Source organism: Delphinus delphis, chromosome X (genome assembly GCF_949987515.2).
Source record: "Delphinus delphis chromosome X, mDelDel1.2, whole genome shotgun sequence".
Lineage (NCBI taxonomy): Eukaryota > Metazoa > Chordata > Mammalia > Artiodactyla > Delphinidae > Delphinus > Delphinus delphis.
Window position 1 is genome coordinate 84,253,293 of NC_082704.1, and position 25,636 is coordinate 84,278,928.

The 25,636-nt window shown below is 40.4% G+C and overlaps 1 protein-coding gene across 1 annotated transcript in view; it reads right to left on the reverse strand.

The window, feature by feature from the left end:
• Nucleotides 1-1,384: 1,384 nt before the first annotated feature.
• CCNB3 (cyclin B3) overlaps nt 1,385-25,636 on the reverse strand; it is a 51,260-nt gene continuing 27,008 nt past the window's right edge. The window contains exons 9-13 of the mRNA XM_060001815.1: nt 9,908-10,045; nt 6,417-6,572; nt 5,431-5,580; nt 1,889-2,019; nt 1,385-1,667 (exon numbers count right to left, since the gene is read on the reverse strand). Of these exons, the coding sequence (XP_059857798.1) occupies nt 1,595-1,667; nt 1,889-2,019; nt 5,431-5,580; nt 6,417-6,572; nt 9,908-10,045 (648 nt within the window). The 3' untranslated portion in view covers nt 1,385-1,594. The remainder of the gene's footprint in view (nt 1,668-1,888; nt 2,020-5,430; nt 5,581-6,416; nt 6,573-9,907; nt 10,046-25,636) is intronic.

Sequence of the window (25,636 nt, forward strand, 5' to 3'; positions counted from 1 at the left end):
AACTAACACAACATTGTAAATCAACTATACTCCAATTAAAAACTAAAACGACTCACAGATTTTGAAAACAAACTTATGGTTACCAAAAGGGAAACATGGAGGGGGGAGGGATAAATTAGGAGCTTTGGATTAACATACACACACTACTATATACAAAATAACCAATGAGAATCTACTGTATAGCACAGGGAACTCTACTCAATATTCTGTAATAACCTATATGGGTAAAGAATCTGAAAAAGAACATATACATATATGTATATGTATAACTGAATCACTTTACTGACACTAACACAACATTGTAAATCAACTATACTCCAATAAAAGTTTTTAAAAAATAAAATTTGAGGAAACAAAAAAATAAAACGTTTTTTAAAAATAGAAAGCACTAAGACATCTAAGGTCATGACATGCTCTCCCTCCTGTGTCCAACCCTTCAGAAAAGGAGATATGACCAGACTAGCATAGGGATTCTTGGGTCAGAATTGGGGAGTCTTCAATGACTGCCCCCCTACCAGATATCCATCTCCAGGACTAATTTTCAAAATATTTGACAAGTGATAACAATCAGCCACAGAGCAATCACAACAGTTGCCAGCCACAGTACTAGAACAGAGTCCTGGAGGTCTCCTGCTATGACAGACATTACTTGATTCAGTTGCTAGATTGTGGGGAGGTCCCAGAGGTCCTAGAGGCAAGATTGAGGCAGTGGCTCTTCATCAACCAGCACAGAAGATGTTCAAGTCCTCTGTTAACAACTGAAGTACCTGTACCAGTACACATTACCCCAAAGATAGGGGAGAGAGAGAGAGAGAGTAGAACCTCCTTAAAGCTTTATGAATGAAGGATTGAGCAACTGGTTGATGCTTACATTCATGGGACATCTTGCTGATTTCACAGGTGGAAATTTCTCCTCTTTACTGAAAGACCAAAAGAGACTTCAGTGCACCACTCAAAGTTTTTTTCAAATTTAGACTCTAGAAAGACACCTTACTACAAAAGTAGGGGTACATTTCAGTGAAAATCCTTATCCCTACCTTTTCATCATCTAGGAAGAAGCAAGGAAAGCTGGCAACCTGAAATGGGGACCAAAGGGTATTGGCCCACGTTTCCAGCCGCCCCAGATCTGAACACTGAGGCCTGTCGGGTAGTGGGGTCTCTTTGGACTACCCCTCCCACCACAAGTCTATAGACTCATTCATCAGTTCACACCTAGATCAATTCCTCTTCCTGTGAAGAGAAAGTCTCCAAACAGAGAGGGAAATTGGATAAGCTAGACCCTGAGGCACAGCCTTTACTAGGCAGGAAAAAAACAGGGCTATGTGTGGGGCTCCTGAGCAATAAGGGGGGAAGTGAGCCATGTTAACAACAACCATTAATTTTTATTAAATTTCTAATCAAATACAACAATAATTTCTTCTCTTTCATAAAAAACACAAATATTTACAACATTATCAGTTTGGGAATAGACAAACAGTAAAAATGAAGAAAAGTGATGAAAAGACAAATTCAAGGACAGAATAAATACAGCTTATTTACACGCCTGCCTGGCCCCGGTGGCTGCTGCCAGAGTACCAGACCCTCGGCCTCAGAATTAGCAGCAGTTCAAAATCTCCTCCAGTTTCAACACGTCCAAGGGTGGGATTTTGGTGACTTCAAAGAAGACCCTGCAAAAGGAAGAGGGGTCTGCTCAGTGTAAAATAGCCCAAAGCAAGCAGGCTCCATGGAATAAGTGGGACATAGGCCCTTGGTTCCCTATCTTGCTTTAACTCTGGAGCAGAAAGTAAGGTAAAAAGTACCTGAATCTTTCTTTTCCCTTAAATGAGGTTAGTCTGGGCCTCCCCATGACTGAGCACAAACCCAGCCTCAACTGGAGCTTGGTACTTACTGGTGAGAATACTTGGAATGCACAGTCTTGAGCCTATTGCACAAACGCAAAGTCAGCAGGATGTTCAGCTGCCTGACCAAGGGGTGAAGATCAGAGGTCTTGTAGCCACTGTAATACTCCAGGGTAGGAGCCTGGAAGAAGCAACATGGACAGTGACTTTTACAACAGGAAGCAGATACTTCCTGTCTCCAATACCCAAATCGAAACTTCCTATCCATAGTACAGGCAGGGAAGAAAGTCAAACAATTCAAAGACTCATAGAGCACAGACACCGACCAATAATTATAGGGTACTACCTAGAAGACTATGTTCCAGCTGCAGGCTAGTGATGTGGCTATATCCATATGCACCAGCTGGATATTAGCCCTAGCCATAGGTATTTAAACTGAAATCCACCAAAGAATTTAAGGAACAGGACTGACTTTGTTACTTACTCTCAGGTTAAGAGCCAATGGCCAGGCAAACCTCAGAACAAACTTGAGGTCCCAACTAAATAGCCAGCAGGAACTTAAGGCTGTTCCTCCTCTCTGGCTCAAACAGCTATCATTTCATGCATTCATTTTCTCAGTCAACTTTAAGGATGCCTATCATGTGGCAAAAGGAATATAGCAGAGTGTTTAAGAGCAAAGGCTCTGGAGGCAAACTGCCTGGGTTCAAATTCCAGCTCCATTAACAGCATGGCCTTGAGCCAGTTACTTAACCTCTAGGTGCCTCAGTTTCCAAATCTGCCAAATAGGGACGATTACAGTAATTATATAACAGGCTTAAATGAGTTAATAGACATAAAGCACACGGAACAGAGTCTAGCACATACCCAAACAATGCTAGCTAGGATATTACCAAGCCCCATACAGGATGCTGGGAATACAAAGATGACTAAGAGATGACTAAGGCTCCTGCTCTTGAGGAGTCTGTAGTCTAGTTGGGGAGACAGACATGCACACATAGAATTATAAAATGTGTGGGAAGTGCTACAATGGAAGGGAGCATGGGACAGTGGAGGAACAGAGCTGCAGGACCCATGAATTTTGGCTGGGAAAGTCACAAAAAGCTTTGCAGAGGAGGGCACATCTGCAATAGGTACTGAAAGTCTAGTGGGAGTTCCACAGGTAGAGAAAAGAAAATGCATTATTCTGTGAGGCAGTGGTTTTCTTAAAATGTCTTAAATTATTTTCCCTGAACTCATGTTTTCCCAAATATCTTACCTGGAAGCCCAAATATCTTACCTGGAATTGGGGGTGGGAACTAAGAAGCCCACCAATTTGGATCCCTTTACCTTTTACATGGCCCCTGGGCCCCTGAGATACTTCTGCAGGAATCCCAAGGCTCTACTGAATACTCTTTGGAAACCACTGCCACAGGCAAAGGGCAGTCATTGGCATGCTGAGCAGGGGAGTAACACATGGGATAACACATCATATTGGGTGTGTTAATTAAGATTAACAGCCCTACTGTCACTGCCCCAATTGTTCACATTGTTCAATTGTTCACTGCCCCAATGCTTCACATTGATTATTATAAAAGCCCACTCACTGGTGTTGATACGTTCACATACGCTCTCTCATCTAATATACCTTCCATACTGCTATATACTAGTACTGTTTCCAAAACATACAAACAGGAAGATGTCACTCCCCTGCCTTAAAAACTTGCAATGCCTTAGTGTAAAATGGATCTTTCAGCATGGCATCAAAGGCTTCTCACAATCTGACCACACTCTACCATTCTGGTCTCACCTCTCACCATTCCCTACTCATACGTCCTCTGCTCTATCCATAGGAAATGTCTTATTCTGCCCTGAATACATCACACTGTTTTCTTATTGCCTTCACATCTTTTCAATTGTTGTTCCCTCTGCCTAGAATGTCTCTTCTCAAGGTTCCTACTCATCTCTCAAGACCCAACTCAAAAGTCACCTCCTCTGTGAAGACTTTCTCATCTATAGCAGTATATATAGTGTAGAGGACTATGGATCCAGACTACCTGGGTTCAGATCAGGGCTGACACTTAGCTGATACTCACTGGTACAGCCATGCCAAGTGTTAAAACACTGAAATATTTTTATACTGGTTGGCAAGCAGTTTGCTGCCCTGAGCCTCTCAACTGTCCCCCCTCAGGACCTACCAGCCTTCCCCAGGACCCAAGGGTAAAAGCCTGGGTCAGCATGGGGCCTCCAAGATCATGGCTCCAGGGCTACGGCCACATCCATTCTGATTATAGAGTAGGTATATTCTTTGAACAGACTCCTAGTTCCCAAAATCCTAGCTCTGCCTCTCATTAGCCAAACATGGGAAGTTATTTCTTATCTGTACAATAGGAATAATAGTGCTGATCTCATAGGGTTGTTGTGAAGATTGAGTTAATAGACAAAGTGTTTAGTTCACTGTCTAAGAACTCAATAAATGCTAGCCATTATTATTACGTATTCTTTCTCATCGCCATCCCTGCCATTTACTTAATGCTTTCTCTGTCCCAAGAAATATCAGTGCCTTGTCCAAATTCACACAACTGTTTATAGGGTTTTTCCTCAGCACACAGAGGTTTCTCCATCAGTAGTGGTGCTAGAATTTCTAGGCTGCAGGGTCTTAGGAGTGGTTGGGAAGAGTATGCTCATTTGCAAGCATACTTTTTCTATTGGATTGCATGTTACACGTCAGTAAAAATTCATAGTTTTCTAAAGTTACTTTTATTCACAATTTTTTATAAAATTGAGAAAGTATCAAATATGCATTTTATTTGTATTGGGGAAGGAGGCTGTGGGGGCCTTCCTCCTCAGAGAAGAGCACAATAGTATATCTGAGTCCCCTGTTATACACATGGACAGTTGCTTTCACTACTCTGTTCTCTGGGTCAGTGCTTTCCAAATCCTGTTCCAATGAGCTCCCTTGGGGGGCCAACCTTGCTGAGGGGGCTGCAAGGAGCAGGGGTGGAATGGGGTAAGGCAAGAAGTGGGTCCACGCCACCCCCTGCTGCAATCAGAATAATTTCACATTAGTCTGTTTTGTGATACTGGGCTTTCAGGTAAGCTGTCTTTGGAAGAAAGGGTACTGTGATGAAGAAAAGTGAAATAAAATACTTTAAAACCATGGCTCTAGAAACCCTTTAGGCAGCCAGGCCCCTAAGATGTCAAGATGTTAAAGGATTCATAATGGCAGGTATGTAGTAGTTTTGTCACAGAGTTTCCCACAGCCCTAGTTTACACCTTCCTCCTGAGCTGACCCTGTGCTTTTAAATCCCTATCCCTGGGACTTTCCTGGTGGTCCACTGGTTAAGAATCTGCCTTCCAATGCAGGGGACGGGGGTTCGATCCTGGGCAGGGAACTAAGATCCCACATGCCACGGGGCAACTAAGCCCACGTGCCACAATTACTGAGCCCACACACTCTGGAGCCCATGTGCCACAACTGAAGAGAAGCCCGTGTGCTGCATGAAGAGCCCACATCCTGTAACTAAGACTCGATGCAGCCAAAAATAAAATAAATAAATAAATATGTTTTTTTAAAATCCCTACTCCTTCTTCCCCACCGCACACAAGTGTTTACCAAGTGTCCGAGCTTCTTCATGTAGAGGGCCAGGAGGAAGGAGCCAGCAGCTAGCTTGGAAGCCCTCTCCTGGACATAGTCGTATTCCTGCAGGGTCATTTCACAGATGAAGCGGGACAAGGTCAGTGTCTTCATGCTGGCATGGACACACTAAAGGCAGGAAGAAGACTGGCTCAGCAATCAATTCAGAACACTGGCACCAAGCAGAAAACCCCCTGCACTCACTCACTCCAGTTATCCCACCTTGGGCCTAAATGGCTCTCTGCCTGAACAATGTACCTCTTTTGCCACCATGACTCACACTAAGGACCCTGCCCCCAAAGCACAGAATCTTTAGGAGGGGGGATTACGAAATTGGCAATGGTATTTGCCATTTTCAGGGTTTTAAACCAAATTATCAAGTGTGATTGTGGTACCCTCCACCTCCCCTTTCTGTACATGCCATCCTTTGAAGAGCCGAAGGCCTCCAACTGTTGACTTTTCACTGGGTTCCAGACTAGGAGGTATTTCATGCTCCAAAAGAACTCCTTCCCTTTTCTTGTTTGAATATGTGTGTGCGTGTGTGTGTGTGTGTGTGTGGGCGCGCATGTGTGTATACACACACACACACACACACACAAATCCTACAACAAGACACACTTGTATAATACAAAGTGACTTCCCCTGTAACCAATATTCAGGTGAAGGAAGAGAACTTTGACAGCATCTCCCCTAAACTTCCCAAGTGTCCCTTCCTGATCAAAGAATCTTCTTCCCCTCCCCTACTCTGTCCTCACCTCAAAACTTTATAGGCATACCATGGAAATATGCAATTTTCTTCCCCCCACACTCCATAAAGATTGCCAATCTAGGAGGGTGGACTGAAGAAGAAATTCCCCTGTCCCCAGTTGTCCCTTTCCCTTTTCCTACCACTCAAGCAGCCACTCTGGGAATGGAGGGGACTAACCCAGCAGTGGTAAAATGAAGATGTACCTGCCCTGTCTTACCTTAGCATATCTGCGCAGAAAATGATAGGCGATGGGAATGTTGATATCAAATTTGAGGGTTTTTAGGATGCTGATTTCCATGGCGAGCATCTCATCTCGCTTATAAATATCATCACAGATGTACAGGAAGTCATCCACACAAGGTGGGCTGGGCTCCTATGGGTGGAGAGGAGAGGCAGTCACAACCAGGCTAAGACAGCCCACTCCTCTCTGCTTGGAGATGAAAGGCAGGGGAGGAGAGGGGTGAAGGATAGGAGGTAATAACATTCCCTGGCATGAACCTTCAGGGTAGCTGAGAGCCAGCTTCTGGTTTTTGAGTAGTACATCTGAAAAACAAAATCAGAGAGATAGGAGGAGAGAGGATAGGGCCTCTTGTGGTAGATTCTTATAGCACTGGAAGCGGCATAATATGGCACAGGGACTGGAAGCACTGATCTCTCTTCTAATGAGTGAGAGCCAGAAATGGGAAATCTAAGGCCTACTCTTGGGGAAACAGAGGGAAGGAGACCACAGGAAGGGAGCTAGAGATGGAAAATAAGCCCACACTTTGTTTTCTTGTCTAAGGAATGAATAAAGATGTTTGAGAGGGGGCACTACTGGGGTAATAGGCAGTGAGAGACAGAGAGAGATAGGCACAGAGGGAACCTAAGCAGAGACTGAAGACCAAGGGATGGGAGATGTGCAAGGGGGCTAGACTGGGAAGGTCCAAGCCAAGCCAAGGGTGAGAAGAAAACCCCCCTCCACAATCTGGGGCACCTTTCCATGTCCTGCCCTTTGCAGGTTGAACCTTAGTTTGGGGGAAAGGACTAGGAGGCAGGTAGACCCCTGAATCTTTTCTCTAGCTGCACCTCACTGCCCACCCCAGCCTTCTTCTCACACCTTTATTTTCAGATCACAAACTGGACCAACCCTCTGGGTTTGCAGACAGGGAAATTGAGGCCCAGAGAGAGGAAGTGACTTGCTCAAGGTCACACAGCAACCTAGTGACAAGACCAGGACAAGAAACTCTCCCTTCTACTGCTCTACTCACCAGTGGCTCCTTCCTTTCTTCTCTTCTCATATCATCTCCATACCTCCCCTTGCAAAAGTCTTTCTGTACTTCTCAGTCCTGTGAGGGGAAGACACCCCTGCTCCAAAAAACTTAGTGGAGGTCCTTTGTCCTGATAACCAGAAGAGGGGTGCTCCTTGTTCCAAAATTTGCTAATGAGAGCACCTTGCACACTCCTTCTCCCTCCCGCTCTTGGTTGTCCAGGAACCCCCAGCTGCTTTTTTAACCCCCTTGAGGCTGAGACAGGGAGCACTTGCTTAAGCCACAAGGACATCCCTAGGTAGGTGGAGGAAGGAGGAGAAAGGGAGAGACGTGAAAAGAGAAAGGAAGGGGAGCAAGGGAATGAACCAGGAAGCCAGTGAGCAGGGAAGGAAATGAGCTAGAGAGGGAAGCAGGGAACAAGGGAGAGAGTGAGGGAGGAGGAAGAGAAAGAGGAAGAAAGGGAAGGAGGAGGCTAGGGAGCAAGGGCAATCAGGAAGGAGGGAGGATGGGAAGGAGGGAGAGAACCAAGGAGAAAAGGAGCCAGGGAGGGAAAGAGGGTGGAAGGGAACAAGCATGAGTGGGTGGGAGGGAGTGACCACGGAAGTGAGTGAGAGGGAGCTGAGCAGAGAGGGAGCAGGGAGTGAGGGGGAGCAAGGGAACCAGGGAGCAAGACAGTAGGGAAGGAAGTGAGCCAGAGAGGGAAATGGGGAGAACGAGGGAGGGAGGGAGGGAGGGAGGAAGGAAGGAAGAAGAGAGAGAAGGAGGAAAAAGGAAGGAGACAGGGAAGGAGGGTGTGAGGAAGTTAAGGTGGGGGGAGTCATGGTGCCAGAGTACCATGGAGCAAGGATGGGAGATACGGAGGGAAGGAGCAAGCAGGGAGGGGAGAGAAGGAACCAGCAGAAAAGGAAGGGTGAGGGAGGAGGGGAGGAGGAAGCAAAGGAGGAGGGAGGGGAGCACACACTAGAGAAGCAACAGGGAGGAGAGGGAAGGAGGAGGAAGAGAGAGAGGGAGTGACAGAGGGAAGAACATTAGCTAGGGAAGGAGAGAAGAGAGTGAACAAAGGAAAGGGACAGGAAGGGAGGGAGGGTGGAAGAGAGGAGGGTGGAGTAGGAGGGAAGGCGCGATGGGGTGGGTAGGTGGGTGGGAAGGCATGGAGGAGTGAGGGATAGAACCAGGGTGGAAGGGAGAGGGTCATGGAAGGAGGGATCAAGTGAGGAGGGGAAGGAGTGAGCGAGAGAAGGATAGAGAAAAGGAGAGTTAGAAAGAGCAACAGAGAGTGGGTGGGTGGGATGGAGGGAGGGGCCCAGCATGGAGTGAGCGAGTGTACAAAACAGGGATTGAGGGATCAAGGAAGGGATTGAAAGAAGGCTGGAGGGAAGAAGGGAGCTACCGAGCAAGGTCAGAAGTGGAACAGGGCAGAAGTGGAGCGAGGGTGGAAGTGGAGCAAGGGCAGAAGTGGAGAGAGAGCAGAATTGAAGAGAGGGTGGAAGTGCAGTGAGGGCCGGAAGTGGAGTGAGGGCCGGAAGTGGTGAGAGAGGGAGGCAAGTAAGGAGCAAAGGAGGGGTGGAGTTAGAGAGGGAGGTACTGATCGAGGTAGGAGCTAGTGAGTAAAGGAGAGAATGAAGAAGGGAAGCAGAAAGCTAGTTAGGGACAGATCTGAGTAGGGAACACAAAGACAAATCCACAGTTCTAAAGGTTTTTGTACTCATAACAGTTGCTACTTCTCTGTTCCTAAACCCTAAGGTTTTATACTATTAGTCTATCTGAAGGAAAAATGAGAGTAGAACAAGATCATTTAGCATATAAGGAAGAGGAAAGACTCAGATAAAGTAGTTAGATGGATATGGTTATGAAGGAAAGGCCAGCTACTTGCTTTTATACTGCTACTTCAAAAATAACTAATTTACTTGGACTCACTACCATCTACACCAGGCCATTTTCTCTTAAATGTCTCCAGCACCTAGATTTGGAAATGCTTCCTTATATAAGCAATTCAAGACTCCACTAGACAGAGGTGGAGTTGCTGGAAGAAGAAAATGGGGTGGGGACAGAAAATTATGGTCCAGAAGGAAGCTTTAAAAAGAACAATCCATTTAACTAGTAATATGTCCACCTACACACATCTTCAAAGAGGAAAAGGGAGAATTTTGTTGACGCCAGGAAACAAATACACCACCATTTGCACCCAACACCAGTTTCCCTGCTTAGGAAGACAAAAAATCGGTAGGAAAACTTATTTGTGTGCATGTATGTAATTGTATACACACACAAATACACATGTGAATGTACACACATGCGTATATATATATGTATATACATGTATATAATATATACATACACATATGCATGCATATATATACATACATATGTAAATGCACATACATACATACATACATATATATCTGGCTTGGATAGAAACCGATTGATTAGTTTTCTCCAGGTCCTATGGACTCAGGCTCACCTCAAATTTTGCTGCAATCAGAAAAGCAGTGGAACCAAGGAGTTGTAGCTTGTCCCTCTTGCATATTACCTCCATAAGGTAGTGATCTACCAGCTTCACTGCCAAGTACAGGGTCTCATGACTCATCTCAAAGGTCATCTGGAGGAACACACAAACAGGGCAGGAATCCACGTATTGTCCAACTCCAAAGGCACATCCAGATAGATGTAACTACCTGGTCTGTGGTATTGAGGACAGTGGTGCTACCAGGCCTGGCCAGCTGAAACTCTGCTATGAATGCAAGAACTCATTCAGTTAGGGGTCTGGCTATATCTCTAGTGCCTTTGAGGACCCTGGCATTATCTATCTACACATTTGGGTAAGTGACCAATCTTACATCAGAGGGAGATGCTCTGCCTTCTCTATGAGCACCTTGAGTGAACACATCCTCTCTCTTTCATCTCCAAAACTTAGATTCTTGCTTTCCCCATTTGCTACTTTGTAGTGTAAACCCTGACGGTTGACTTTTTGTAATGCAAGTGCCTGACTTAAGCTCTGATTGCCAAAGCATCCACTTCAAAGAGGCATTCAGATAATAGGGAGACATCTTCAAGATGGCAGAGGAGTAAGACGTGGAGACCACCTTCCTCCCCACAGATACATCAGAAATACATCTACACATGGAACAACTCCTACAGAACAGCTACTGAACGCTGGCAGAAGACCTCAGACTTCCAAAAAGGCAAGAAACTCCCCACGTACCTGGGTAGGGCAAAAGAAAAAACAGAGACAAAAGGATAGGGACGGGACCTGCACCAGTGGGAGGGAGCTGTGAAGGAGGAAAAGTTTCCACACACTAGGAAGCCCCTTCACTGGCGGAGACGGGGTGTGGGTGGGGGGGGACACTTCGGAGCCACAGAGGAGAGCGCAGCAACAGGGGTGCAGAGGACAAACCAGAGTGATCCCCGCACAGAGGATCGGTGCCGACCAGCACTCACCAGCCTGACATGCTTCTCTACTCACCCACCAGGGTGGGTGGGGACTAGGAGCAGAGGCTCTGGTGGGTCAGATCCCAGGGAGAGGACTGGGGTTGGCTGAGGGAACACAGCCTGAATGGGGTTAGTGCGCCACAGCTAGCAGGGAGGGAGTCCGGGAAAAGGTCTGGAACTGCCTAAGAGGCAAGAGACCATTGTTTCAGGGTGTGCGAGGAGAAGAGATTCAGAACACTGCTTAAAAGAGCTTCAGAGATGGGCACAAACCGCCGGCAACCACCGCAGACAACAGAGATGGGCATGAACTGCTAACACTGCTCCTGAAGCCACCAAAACTCCTGTGTGCAAGCACAGATCACTATCCACAGCTCCCCTCCAAGAAGCCTATGCAGCCCACCACTGCCAGCGTCCTGTGATCCAGGGGAAACTTCCCCAGGAGAACACAAAGCACACCTCAAGCTGTTGCAATGTCACTCGGGCCTCTGCCTCCACAGGCTCACCCCGCCTTCTATACACCTCCCTCCCCCCGGCCTGAGGAGGCAGAGCCCGCGAATCAGCCACTCCTATTTTTTTTTAACATCTTTATTGGCGCACAATTGCTTTACAATGGTGTGTTAGTTTCTGCTTGATAACAAAGTGAATCAGTTATACATATACATATGTTCCCATATGTCTTCCCTCTTGCATCTCCCTCCCTCCCACCCTCCCTATCCCACCCATCCAGGTGGTCACAAAGCACTGAGCTGATCTCCCTGTGCCATGAGGCTGCTTCCCACTAGCTACCTATTTTACGTTTGGTAGTGTATATACGCCCATGCCACTCTCTCACTTTGTCACAGCTTACCCTTGCCCCTCCCCATATCCTCAAGTCCATTCTCTAGTAGGTCTGTGTCTTTATTCCCGTCTTACCCCTAGGTTCTTCATGACCTTTTTCTTTTCTTAAATTCCATATATATGTGTTAGCATACATTATTTGTTTTTCTCTTTCTGACTTACTTCACTCTGTATGACAGACTCTATCTAGGTCCATCCACCTCATTACAAATAGCTCAATTTCGTTTCTTTTTATGGCTGAGTAATATTCCATTGTATATATGTGCCACAACTTCTTTATCCATTCATCTGATGATGGACACTTAGGTTGCTTCCATCTCCTGGCTATTGTAAATAGAGCTGCAATGAACATTTTGCTACATGACTCTTTTTGAATTATAGTTTTCTCAGGGTATATGCCCAGTAGTAGGATTGCTGGGTCGTATGGTAGTTCCCCTTTAACCCCCTCCTGTCGACACCAGAGGGCAACCTACATGCAGAGGCAGGGCCAAATCTGAAGCTGAGCTCCAGGAGCTGTGCAAACAAAGAAGAGAAAAGGAATTTTCTCCTTGCAGCCTCAGAAGCAGCGGATTAAATCTCCACAATCAACTTGATGTACCCTGTATCTCTGGAACACCTGAATAGACAACAAATCACCCAAAATTGAGGCAGTGGACTTTGGGAATGAAGAGGAAATAGGCAGTCTACCTGAAAAATAATTCAGAATAATGATAGCAAAGATGAACAATCTTGGAAATAGAATGTTACAAGAGACAAGGAAGGACACTACATAATGATCAAGGGATCAATGCAAGAAAAAGATATAACAATTATAAATATATATGCACCCAACATAGGAGCACCTCAATACATACGGCAATGGCTAACAGCCATAAAAGGAGAAATCGAGAGTAAAATCGACAATCATAGTAGGGGACTTTAACACCCCACTTTCAACAATGGAAACATCATCCAAAAAGAAAATAAATAAGAAACAAAAGCTTTAAATGATACGTTAAACAAGATGGACTTAATTGATATTTATAGGACATTCCATCCAAAAACAACAGAATACACATTCTTCTCAAGTGCTCATGGAACATTCTACAGGATAGATCATATCTTGGGTCACAAATCAAGCCCTGGTAAATTTAAGAAAATTGAAATTGTATCAACTACCTTTTCCGACCACAATGCTATGAGACTAGATATCAATTACAGGAAAAGATCAGTAAAAAATACAAACACATGGAGGCTAAACAATACACTACTTAATAACCAAGCGATCACTGAAGAAATCAAAGAGGAAATCAAAAAATACCTAAAAACAAATGATAATGAAGACACGACGACACAAAACCTATGGGATGCAGCAAAAGCAGTTCTAAGAGGGAAGTTTATAGCAATACAATCCTACCTTAAGAAACAGGAAACATCTCAAATAAACAACCTAACCTTGCACCTAAAGCAATTAGAGAAAGAAGAACAAAAAAAGCCCAAAGGTAGCAGAAGGAAAGAAATCATGAAGATCAGATCAGAAATAAATGAAAAAGAAATGAAGGAAATGAAAGCAAAGATCAATAAAATTAAAAGCTGGTTCTTTGAGAAGATAAACAAAATGGATAAACCATTCGCCAGACTCATCAAGATAAAAAGGGAGAAGACTCAAATCAATAGAATTAGAAATGAAAAAGGAGAAGTAACAACTGACACTGCAGAAATACAAAGGATCATGAGAGACTACTACAAGCAAATCTATGCCGAAAAAATGGACAACCTGGAAGAAATGGACAAATTCTTAGAAATGCACAACGTGCCGAGACTGAACCAGGAAGAAATAGGAAATATGCACAGACCAACCACAAGCACTGAAATTGAAACTGTGATTAAAAATCTTCCAACAAACAAAAGCCCAGGACCATATGGCTTCACAGGCAAATTCTATCAAACATTTAGAGAAGAGCTAACACCTATCCTTCTCAAACACTTCCAAAATATAGCAGAGGCAGGAACACTCCCAAACTCATTCTACAAGGCCACCATCACCCTGATACCAAAACCAGACAAAGATGTCAAAGAGAAAGAAAACTACAGGCCAATATCACTGATGAACATAGATGCAAAAATCCTCAACAAAATACTAGCAAACAGAATCCAACAACACATTAAAAGGATCATACACCACGATCAAGTGGGGTTTATTCCAGGAATGCAAGGATTCTTCAATATATGGAAATCAATCAATGTGATAAACCATATTAAAAAATTGAAGGAGAAAAACCATATGATAATCTCAATAGATGCAGAGAAAGCTTTTGACAAAATTCAACACCCATTTATGATAAAAACCCTGAAGAAAGTAGGCATAGAGGGAACTTTCCTCAACATAATAAAGGCCATATATGACAAACCCACAGACAACATCATCCTCAATGGTGAAAAACTGAAACCATTTCCACTATGATCAGGAACAAGACAAGGTTGCCCACTCTCACCACTCTTATTCAACATAGTTTTGGAAGTTTTAGCCACAGCAATCAGAGAAGAAAAAGAAATAAAAGGAATCCAAATTGGAAAAGAAGAAGTAAAGCTGTCACTGTTTGCAGATGACATGATACTATACATAGAGAATCCTAAAGATGCCACCAGAAAACAACCAGAGCTAATCAAGGAATTTGGTTAAGTAGCACAACACAAAATTAATGCACAGAAATCTCTGGCATTCCTATACACTAATGATAAAATATCTGAAAGCGATATTAAGAAAACACACGTATTTACCACTGCAACAAAAAGAATAAAATATCTAGGAATATACCTACCTAAGGAGATAAAAGACCTGTATGCAGAAAATTATAAGACACTGATGAAAAAATTTAAAGGTGATACAATAGATGGAGAGATATACCATATTCTTGGATTGGAAGAATCAACATTGTGAAAATGCATCTACTACCCAAAGCAATCTACAGATTCAATGCAATCCCTATCAAACTACCACTGGCATTTTTCACAGAACTAGAACAAAAAATTTCACAATTTGTATGGAAACACAAAAGACCCTGAATAGCCAAAGCAAACTTGAGAAAGAAAAATGGAGCTGGAGGAATCAGGCTCCCTGATTTCAGACTATACTACAAAGCTACAGTAATCAAGACAGTATGGTACTGGCACAAAAACAGAAATATAGATCAATGGAACAGGATAGAAAGCCCAGAGATAAACCCATGCACATACAGTCACCTTATCTTTGATAAAGGAGGCAAGAATACACAGCAGAGAAAAGACAGCCTTTTCAATAAGTGGTGCTGGGAAAACTGGACAGGTACATGTAAAACTATGAAATTAGAACACTCCCTAACACCATACACAAAAATAAACTCAAAATGGATTAAAGACCTAAATGTAAGGCCAGATACTATCAATCTCTTAGAGGAAAACATAGGAAGAACACTCTATGAAATAAATCACAGCAAGATCCTTTTGACCCACCTCCTAGAGAAATGAAAATAAAAACAAAAATAAACAAATGGGACCTAATGAAACTTAAAGGCTTTTGCACAGCAAAGGGAACCATAAACAAGACCAAAAGACAACCCTCAGAATGGGAGAAAATATTTGCCAATGAAGCAACTGACAAAGGATTAATCTCCAAAATTTACAAGCAGCTCATGCAGCTCAATATCAAAAAACAAACAATCCAATCCAAAAATGGGTTGAAGACGTAAACAGAGATTTATCCAAAGAAGATTTACAGATTGCCAACAAACACATGAAAGAATGCTCAACATCATTAATCATTAGAGACATGCAAATCAAAACTACAATTAGATAGCATCTTGTATCGGTCAGAATGGCCATCATCAAAAAATCTAGAAACAGTAAATGCTGGAGAGGGTGTGGAGAAAAAGGAACCCTCTTGCACTGTTGGTGGGAATGTAAACTGATACAGCCACTATGCAGAACAGTATGGAGGTTCCTTAAAAAACTAAAAATAGAACAACCATATGACCCAGCTATCCCCCTAATGGGCATATACCCTGAGAAAACAATAATTCAAAAAGTGTCATGGACCAAAATGTTCATTGCAGCTCTATTTACAATACCTAGGACACTGAAGCAACCTAAGTGTCCATCAACAGACGAATGGATAAAGATGTGGCACATATATACAATGGAATATTACTCAGGCATAAAAACGATTGAAACTGAGTTATTTGTAGTGAGGTGGATGGACCTAGAGTCTGTCATACAGAGTGAAGTAAGTCAGAAAGAGAAAAACAAATACTGTATGCTAACACATATATATGGAATCTAAGGGAAAAAGAAAAAACGGTCATGAAGAACCAGGGGCAAGATGGGAATAAAGACACAGAACTATTAAAGAATAGACTTCAGGATATGGAGAGGGGTAAGGGTAAGCTCTGACAAAGTGAGAGAGTGGCATGGACATATATACACTAGCAAATGTAAAATAGATAGCTAGTGGGAAGCAGCCACATAGCACAGGGAGATCAGCTCGGTGCTTTGTGACCATCTAGAGGGGTGGCATAGAGAGGGTGGGATGGAGGGAGATGCAACAGGGAAGAGATATGGAAACATATGTATATGTATAACTGATTCACTTTGTTATAAAGCAGAAACTAACACACCGTTGTAAAGCAATTATACTCCAATAAAGATGTTAAAAAAAGAAAAAAAAGAAAATTACAGACCAATACCACTGATGAATATAGATGCAAAAATGCTCAACAAAATACTAGCAAACAGAATCCAACAACACATTAAAAGGATCATACACCACGATCAAGTGAGATTTATCCCAGGGATGCAAGGATTCTTCAATATATGCAAATCAATCAATGTGATACACCATATTAACAATTGAAGACTAAAATCCATATGATCACCTCAATAGATGCAGAAAAAGCTTTTGACAAAATTCAACACCCATTTATGAGAAAAACTCTCCAGAAAGTGGGCATAGAGGGAACCTACCTCAACATAATAAAGGCCACATATGACAAACCCACAGCAAACATCATTCTCAGTGCTGAAAAACTGAAACCATTTCCCCTAAGATCAGGAACGAGACATGGATGTCCATTCTCACCACTATTATTCAACATAGTTTTGGAAGTCCTAGCCACGGCAACCAGAGAAGAAAAAGAAATAAAAGGAATAGAAACTGGAATAGAAAAAGTAAAACTGTCACTGTTTGCAGATGACACGATATTATACATAGAGAATTCTAAAAATGCCACCAGAAAACTACTAGAACTAATCAATGAATTTGGTAAAGTTGCAGGATACAAAATTAATGCACAGAAATCTCTTGCATTCCTATACACAAATGATGAAAAATCTGAAACAGAAATTATGGAAACACTCCCATTTACCATTGCAACAAAAAGAATAAAATACCTAGGAATAAATCTACCTAAGGATACCAAAGACCTGTATGCAGAAAACTGTAAGACACTGATGAAAGAAATTAAAGATGATATCAACAGATGGAGAGATATATCATGTTCTTGGATTGGAAGAATCAATATTGTGAAAATGACTATACTACCCAAAGCAAACTACAGATTCAATGCAATCCCTATCAAATTACCAATGGCATTTTTTACGGAACTAGAACAAATCATCTTAAAATTTGTATGGAGACACAAAAGGCTATGAATAACCAAAGCAGTCTTGAGGGAAAAAAACGGAGCTGGAGGAATCAGATTCCCTTACTTCAGACTATACTACAAAGCTACAGTAACCAAGACAGTATGGTACTGGCACAAAAACAGAAATATAGATCAACGGAATAAGATAGAATGCCCAGAGATTAACCAATGCACCTATGGTCAATTAATCTATGACAAAGGAGGCAAAGATATACAACACAGAAAAGACAGTTTCTTCAATAAGTGTTGCTGGGGAAAATGGACAGCTACATGTAAAAGAATGAAATTAGAACACTCCCTAACACCATGCACAAAAATAAACTCAAAATGGATTCGAGACCTAAATGTAACACCAGACACTATAAAACTCTTAGAGGAAAACACAGGAAGAACTCTCTATGACATAAATCACAGCAAGGTCTTTTTTGATCCACCTACTAGAGAAATGGAAATAAAAACAAAAATAAACAAATGGGACCTAATGAAACTTAAAAGCTTTTGCACAACAAAGGAAACCATAAAGAAGACAAAAAGACAAACCTCAGAATGGGAGAAAATATTTACAAATGAATCAACGGACAAAGGTTTAATCTCCAAAATATATAAACAGCTCATGCACCTCAACATTAAAGAAACAATCAACCCAATCCAAAAGTGGGCAGAAGACCTAAATAGACATTTCTCCAAAGAAGACATACAGATGGTCAAGAAGCACATGAAAAGCTGCTCAACATCACTAATTATTAGGGAAATGCAAATCAAAACTACAATGAGGTATCACCTCACACCAGTTAGAATGGGCATCATCAGGAAATCTACAAAGGATAAATGCTGGAGAGGGTGTGGAGAAAAGGGAACCCTCTTGCACTGTTGGTGGGAATGTAAATTGATACAGCCACTATGGAGAACAGTATGCAGGTTCCTTAAAAAACTAAAAATAGAATTACCATATGATCCAGCAATCCTGCTACTGGGTATATACCCAGAGAAAACCATAATTCAAAAAGACACATGCACCCCAATGTTCACTGCAGCACTATTTACAATAGCCAGGTCATGGAAGCAACCTAAATGTCCATCGACAGACGAATGGATAAAGAAGAAGTGGTACATATATACAATGGAATATTACTCAGCCATAAAAAGGAACGAAGTTGAGTTATTTGTTGAGACGTGGATGGATCTAGAGACTGTCATACAGAGTGAAGTAAGTCAGAAAGAGAAAAACAAATATCTTATATTAACACATGTATGTGGAACCTAGAAAAATGGTACAGATGAAGCAGTTTGCAGGGCAGAAGTTGAGACACAGATGTAGAGAACAAACGTATGGACACCAAGGGGGGAAAACCGCAGTGGGGTGGGGATGGTGGAGTGCTGAATTGGGCGATTGGGATTGACATGTATACAATGATGTGTATAAAATTGATGTCTAATAAGAACCTGCAGTATAAAAAAATCAAACAAACTAAAAAAACAACTAATACTAAAATTTCTTTGGGTTATTTGTATGGAAATATGTTAATATAAATGTTTCAAACATTACCTGAAATTTCTAAAAATCTTATATGTTCTGTTATAATGTTATAAGTCATAATTCTAGTTATTACTTTAAAATGTATATCTCAGAAATAACTAAATTTCCTCATCAATTGCATTATTATGAACTTTAATCAAATCTTTAACCATGGTCATTTTTAAGTCTTTTGTCATGTACAGACAGTTCTGGGTGTACTCTGATGCTTTTGCAAAAATGTTCCTATAAAAGGGTTTCATCTTCAAGTAATTCATGGAAAAGACTCTGACAAGTACAGGTTTCTGGTAACTGACTATACTGCTGAACTGAATGAATCAGCATTTTTAGAACGCTAATGGAAAACTGATGAATTCATAAAAGTGCTAACAAAAGATGAAGATAAAAAATTAATTTTATGGGACTGAGTGAACTGATGAGGATGATTATAATTTTTGTGACTTTCTGTTTGAATAAAATAAAAATCCCACAAGGACTCAGAGGCAAAAAATATACAAATCAATTTTCACTGCAAAGTAAAGGAGCTGTTACAGCAGAGGATTACTGGACTGAATGTCAATATTATGACATAGTATGAGTGTGTTTCATGTTTGGTAATTGCAATCATTGTTGCTTTTGTTGTGGTCATCCATTTACAATGCTTGGTGTCAGTTTATTTATCTCTTGTAAAAATAAAACACTGTGTGTGTGTGTGTGTGTGTGTGTGTGTGTGAAAAATTTAAAAATTAAAAAATAAAAAAGTAAATTAAATAAAAAGGAAATAAGAAAAGTCTGAAGTCAATAATCTAATCTTCCATCTCAAACTACGAAAAGAAGAGCAACTTAAACCCAAAGCAAGAAAAAGGAAACAATAAAAATTAGCATAGATATCAATAAAACTGAAAACAGAAAAACAGAAAACAAATAAAAGCAAAACCTGGTTCTTTGCAAATATCAATAAAAATGATAAACTCCTAGCAAGACTGATAAACAAAAAGAGAGAACACACACATTACCAAATATCAAGAATGAAAGCATCATCAGGAAATGCTATGAACATAAATACAACAACTTAAATGAAAGGACCAATTCTTTGAAAACCACAAAGTTCCAAATTTCATCTGACATGAATAGATAACTTGAATAATCTCATAACTATTAAAGAAATTATATTCTTAGATAAAATTCTTCAGAGAAAAGAAAAAACTTCAGGCCCAGATAGTTTCACATGTGAATTCTACCAAACATTTAAAGAATGAATAATATAAATTCTGCACATCTCTTCTAGAAAAGAGAAGAGAAGGGAATACTTCCCAAATTATATTTTTAACATCTTTATTGGAGTATAATTGCTTTACAATGTTGTGTTACTTTCTGCTGTATAACAAAGTGAATCAGCTATATGTATAGATATATCCCCATATTCCCTCCCTCTTACATCTCCCTCCAACTCTCCCTATCCCACCCATCTAGGTGGTGACAAAGCACCAAGTTGATCTCCCTCTGGAATGCAGCTGCTTCCCACTAGCTATCTATTTTACATTTGGTAGTGTATATAGGTCAATGCTATTCTCTCACTGCATCCCAGCTTACCCTTCCCACTCCCCGTGTCCTCAAGTCCATTCTCTACGTCTGGGTCTTCATTCCTGTCCTGCCCTTAGGTTCTTCAGAACCTTATTTTTTTTGCTTACATTCCATATATATGTTTTAGCATATAGTATTTGTTTTTCTCTTTATGACTTACTTCACTCTGTACGACAGACTCTAGGTCCATCAAACTCACTACAAACAACTCAATTTCATTTTTTATGGCCGAGTAATATTCCACTGTATATAAGTGCCACAACTTCTTTATCCATTCATCTGTCAATGGACACTTAGGTTGCTTCCATATCCTGGCTACTGTAAACAGAGCTGCAGTGAACATAGTGGTATATGACTCTTTTTGAATTATGGTTTTCTCGGGGTATATGCCCAGTAGTGGGATTGCTGGGTCATATGGAGTTCTATTTTTAGGTTTCTAAGGAACCTGCATACTGTTCTCCATAGTGGCTGTATCAATTTACATACCCACCAACAGTACAAGAGTGTTCCCTTTTCTCCACACCCTCTCCAGCATTTATTGTTTCTAGATTTTTTGATGATGGCCATTCTCACTGGTGTGAGGAGATACCTCATTGTAGTTTTGATTTGTATTTGTCTAATGATTAGTGATGTTGAGCATCCTTTCATGTGTTTGTTCGCAATCTATAAATCTCCTTTGGAGAAATGTCTATTTAGGTCTTCTTCCCATTTTTGGATTGGGTTGTTCGTTGTTTTGATATTGAGCTGCATGAGCTGCTTGTATATTTTGGAGATTAATCCTTTGTCAGTTGCTTCATTTGCAAATATTTTCTCCCATTCTGAGGGTCATCTTTTCATCTTCTTTATGATTTCCTGTTCAAAAGCTTTTAAGTTTCATTAGGTCCCATTTGTTTGTTTTTATTTCCATTTCTCTAGGGGGTGGGTCAAAAAGGATCTTGCTGTGATTTATGTCGTAGAGTGTTCTGCCTATGTTTTCCATTAAGATTTTTATAGTGTCTGGCCTTACATTTAGGTCTTTAATACCTTTTGAGTTTATTTTTGTATACGGTGTTAGGGAGTGTTCTAATTTCATTCTTTTACATGTAGCTGTCCAGTTTTCCCAGCACCATTTGTTGAAGAGGCTGTCTTTCCACCATTGTATAGTTTGGATCTATCCTGGAGAATGTTCCACGAACACCTGAGAAGAAAGAGTATTCTGTTGTTTTTGGATGGAATGTCCTATAAATATCAATTAAGTCCATCTTCTTTAATGTATCATTTAAAGCTTGTGTTTCCTTATTTATTTTCATTTTGGATGATCTGTCCATTGGTGAAACTGGGGCGTTAAAGTCCCCTACTATCATTGTGTTACTGTCGATTTCCCCTTTTATGGCTGTTAGCATTTGCCTTACGTACTGAGGTGTTCCTATGCTGGGTGCATAAATATTTACAATTGTTATATCTTCTTCTTGGATTGATCCTTTGATCATTATGTAGTGTCCTTCTTTGTCTCTTGTAATAGTCTTTGTTTTAAAGTCTATTTTGTCTGATATGAGAATTGCTACTCCAGCTTTCTTCTGATTTCCATTTGCATGGAATATCTTTTTCCATCCCCTCTCTTACAGTCTGTATCTATCCCTAGGTCTGAAGTGGGTCTCTTGTAGACAGCATATATATATGGGTTTTGTTTTTGTATGCATTCAGCCAGTCTATGTCTTTTGGTTGGAGCATTTAATCCATTTACCTTTAAGGTAGTTATCAATATGTATGTTCCTATTACCATTTTCTTAATTGTTTCAGGTTTGTTATTGTAGGTCTTTTCCTTCTCTTGTGTTTCCTGCCTAGAGAAGTTCCTTTAATGTTTGTTGTAAAGCTGGTTTGGTGGTGCTGAATTCTCTTAGCTTTTTCTTGTCTGTAAAGGTTTTAATTTCTCTGTCGAATCTGAATGAAATCCTTGCTGGGTAATCTTTTTTGTAGGTTTTTCCCTTTCATCACTTTAAATATGTCCCGCCACTCCCTTCTGGCTTGCAGAGTTTCTGCTGAAAGATCAGCTGTTAACCTTATGGGGATTCCCTTGTATATTATTTTTTGCTTTTCCCTTGCTGCTTTTAATATTTTTATTTTGTATTTAATTTTTGATAATTTTATTAATATGTGTCTTGGCATGTCTCTGCTTGGATTTATCCTGTATGGGACTCTCTGCACTTCCTAGATGTGACTGACTATTTCTTTTCCCATGTTAGGGAAGTTTTCAACTATAATCTCTTCAAATATTTTCTCAGTCCCTTTCTTTTTTCTCTTCTTCTTCTGGGACCCCTATAATTCAAATGTTGGTATGTTTAATATTGTCCCAGAGATCTCTGAGACTGTCCTCAATTCTTTTCATTCTGTTTTCTTTATTCTGCTCTGCTGTAGTTATTTCCTCTATTTTATCTTCCAGGTCACTTATCCGTTCTTCTGCCTCAGTTATTCTGCTATTGATTCCTTCTAGAGATTTTTAATTTCATTTATTTTGTTGTTCTTCATTGTTTGCTCTTTAGTTCTTCCAGAAAGAACTAAAGAACCAGAAAAATACAGTACACAAATATTTTTAAAAAGAACACTACAGACCAACATATATCATAAACACAGATGCAAAAATCCTCAACAAAATATTAGCATATAAGATTTGCAATACATAAGAATAATACTCCAGAACCAAGTGGAGTTTATCCCAGGAATATGAGCCTGCTTCAATATTTAAAAATCAATATAATCCACCACATCAATAGGCTAAAGCCAAAAACAAAATCAATAGATGCAGGAAAAAAGCGTTTGACAAATTTAACATTGTCATGATAAATATGTATCAGCAAACTAAGAATGGAAAGTAAATTTCTCAACCTGATCAAAGGTAGCAGCAAAAACTCTACAGTTAAGATCATACTAATGGTGAAAGATTAACTGCTTTATTTCGAAGATCAGGGACAAGACAAGGTTGTCCACTCTTACTGATTCTATCAACATCATAATTAAGTCCTGCACAGTGCAATAAAACACAAAAATGAAGTTAAATGTATACAGACTGGAAAGGGATCAAACTGTCTCCATTTGCAAATGACATAATTGTCTATGTAGATAACTTCAAGAAATCTACCAAAAAAAGAACTCCTAAGATTTAATAAGTGAGTTTTAGCAAGATCATAGAAAACAAGGTCAACACACAAATATCAATATTTCATATTGGCACTGTACAAATGGAAACCAAAAAATTTTTTAAATACCATTTACAATAGCTACAAAAAAGAAAATATTTGGGTATAAATCTAACAAAACATGTACAGGATCTGTATGGTTTTTTTTAAAAAAATCAAAGAAAATCTAAATACATGAGAGACATACTACATTCATGGTTCATGGGTTGGAAGATTCAACATAGAAAAAAATGTTGATTCTATGCAAATTCACCTATAAATGTGTATTGGGGGTCCCCAAGACCACCTCCAGGTACAATGATTCCTAGGATGACTCACAGGACTCAGCACATAGTCACACTCATGGCTATGATTTATTATAGCAAAAGATACAAAGCAAAGAGAAAAGGAGCATGGGCAAAAATTGGTGAAAACCAGAAGCAAGCTTCCAAGAGTCCTATTCCCGCAGAGTCTCTCAGGATGCAGTTAATTCCTCCAGCAATAAGACGGAACAATACGTGTCAAGTGTTGTGTAACAGGGAAGCTCATTAATGACTCAGTGCCTAACATTTTACTGGGAGCTGGTCACATAAACACTCTACCTAACATGGACCAAAGTTCCAGACTCGCAGAAGGAAAGCAGGTGTTCAGAATAAACCATAGTGTTTGCACAAAGAGTTTAGGCACAGTTATCATTAGGGGAGAATTTTACAGCAGTGTAGGGAACTGCTTACCAATCAAGTTCCCAGATGCCAGCCAAAGGGCAACCTTGCAAACAGGCCTTTCTAAGGCTAGCAGCATCATGCCTGTTATGTTAACTCTTTTCTGCACAAGATGTAATTCAATTCCAATCAAACCCTCAGCGGGATTTTTTAGTAGATATAGACAAACTGATTCTAAAATTTGTCTAGAAAGGCTAAGACACTAGAATAGCTAAAACAATTTTGAAAAAAAAGACAGAATAGGGTTGGAAGAATCATGTTACCTCGCTTTAAGACTTACTATAAAACTATAGAAATAAAGGCTGCAATACTGGCAAAGGGATAGACACAGATCAATGAAACAGAATATTTAAAAAAAGTATAGAAATAGACCCACACAAATAAGGCAAACAGATTTTTGGCAAAGGTGCAAAAGCAATTTACTGGAGAAAGTATATTTTTCCACAAATGGTATTAGAACAATTAGACATCCATATGCAAAACAATGAAACTTGATTTCAAAACCTGCATACCTTATATAAAAATTAACTCAAAATGAATTATAGATTTAATGTTAAAGCTATAAAATTTTTAGATAAAATATGGGAGAAAATATTCATGACCTAGGTTTAAGCAGAGTTGTTAGATATGACACAAAAATTGCAATCCATACAGAAAACATCGAAAAACTGGACTATCAAAATCAGAAATTTTTGCTCTGTGAAAGACACAGATAAAAGAATCAAAAGACTACAGACTGGTAGGATATGTTTGTAAATCACACATCCAACAAAGGATTTGCATCCAGAACATGTAAAGAACTCTCATAACTTGACACAAAGAAAATAAACTACCCAATTTAAAACTGGGCAAAAGACACAGACACTTCATCAAAAAGGATATACAGATGACAAGTATGATGTTCAACATCATTAGCAAATGCAAATTAGAACTACGGTGAGATTCCTCTACACATCTATATGGCTAAAGTTTAAAAAAAAATACCCAGTGCTGACCAGGAATTCAGAGCAGCTAGAACTCTCATACACTGCAGGTGAGAGTGCAAGATGATACAGTCACTCTGTAGCACTTTCTCATTAAGTTAAACATACATTTATCATATGACACAGCAATCCCATTCCTGGGTATTGATGTTAGGAATGAAAACTTATATTCACATAAAACCCTGTAAATTAATGTTTATAGATGTTCTTTTCACAGTCTCAGAAACTGGAAACAACCCAAATAGCCTTCAATGGGTGAAGGGTTAAACTAACCTTGGTACATCCATACCATGGAATACTACTCAGCAATAAA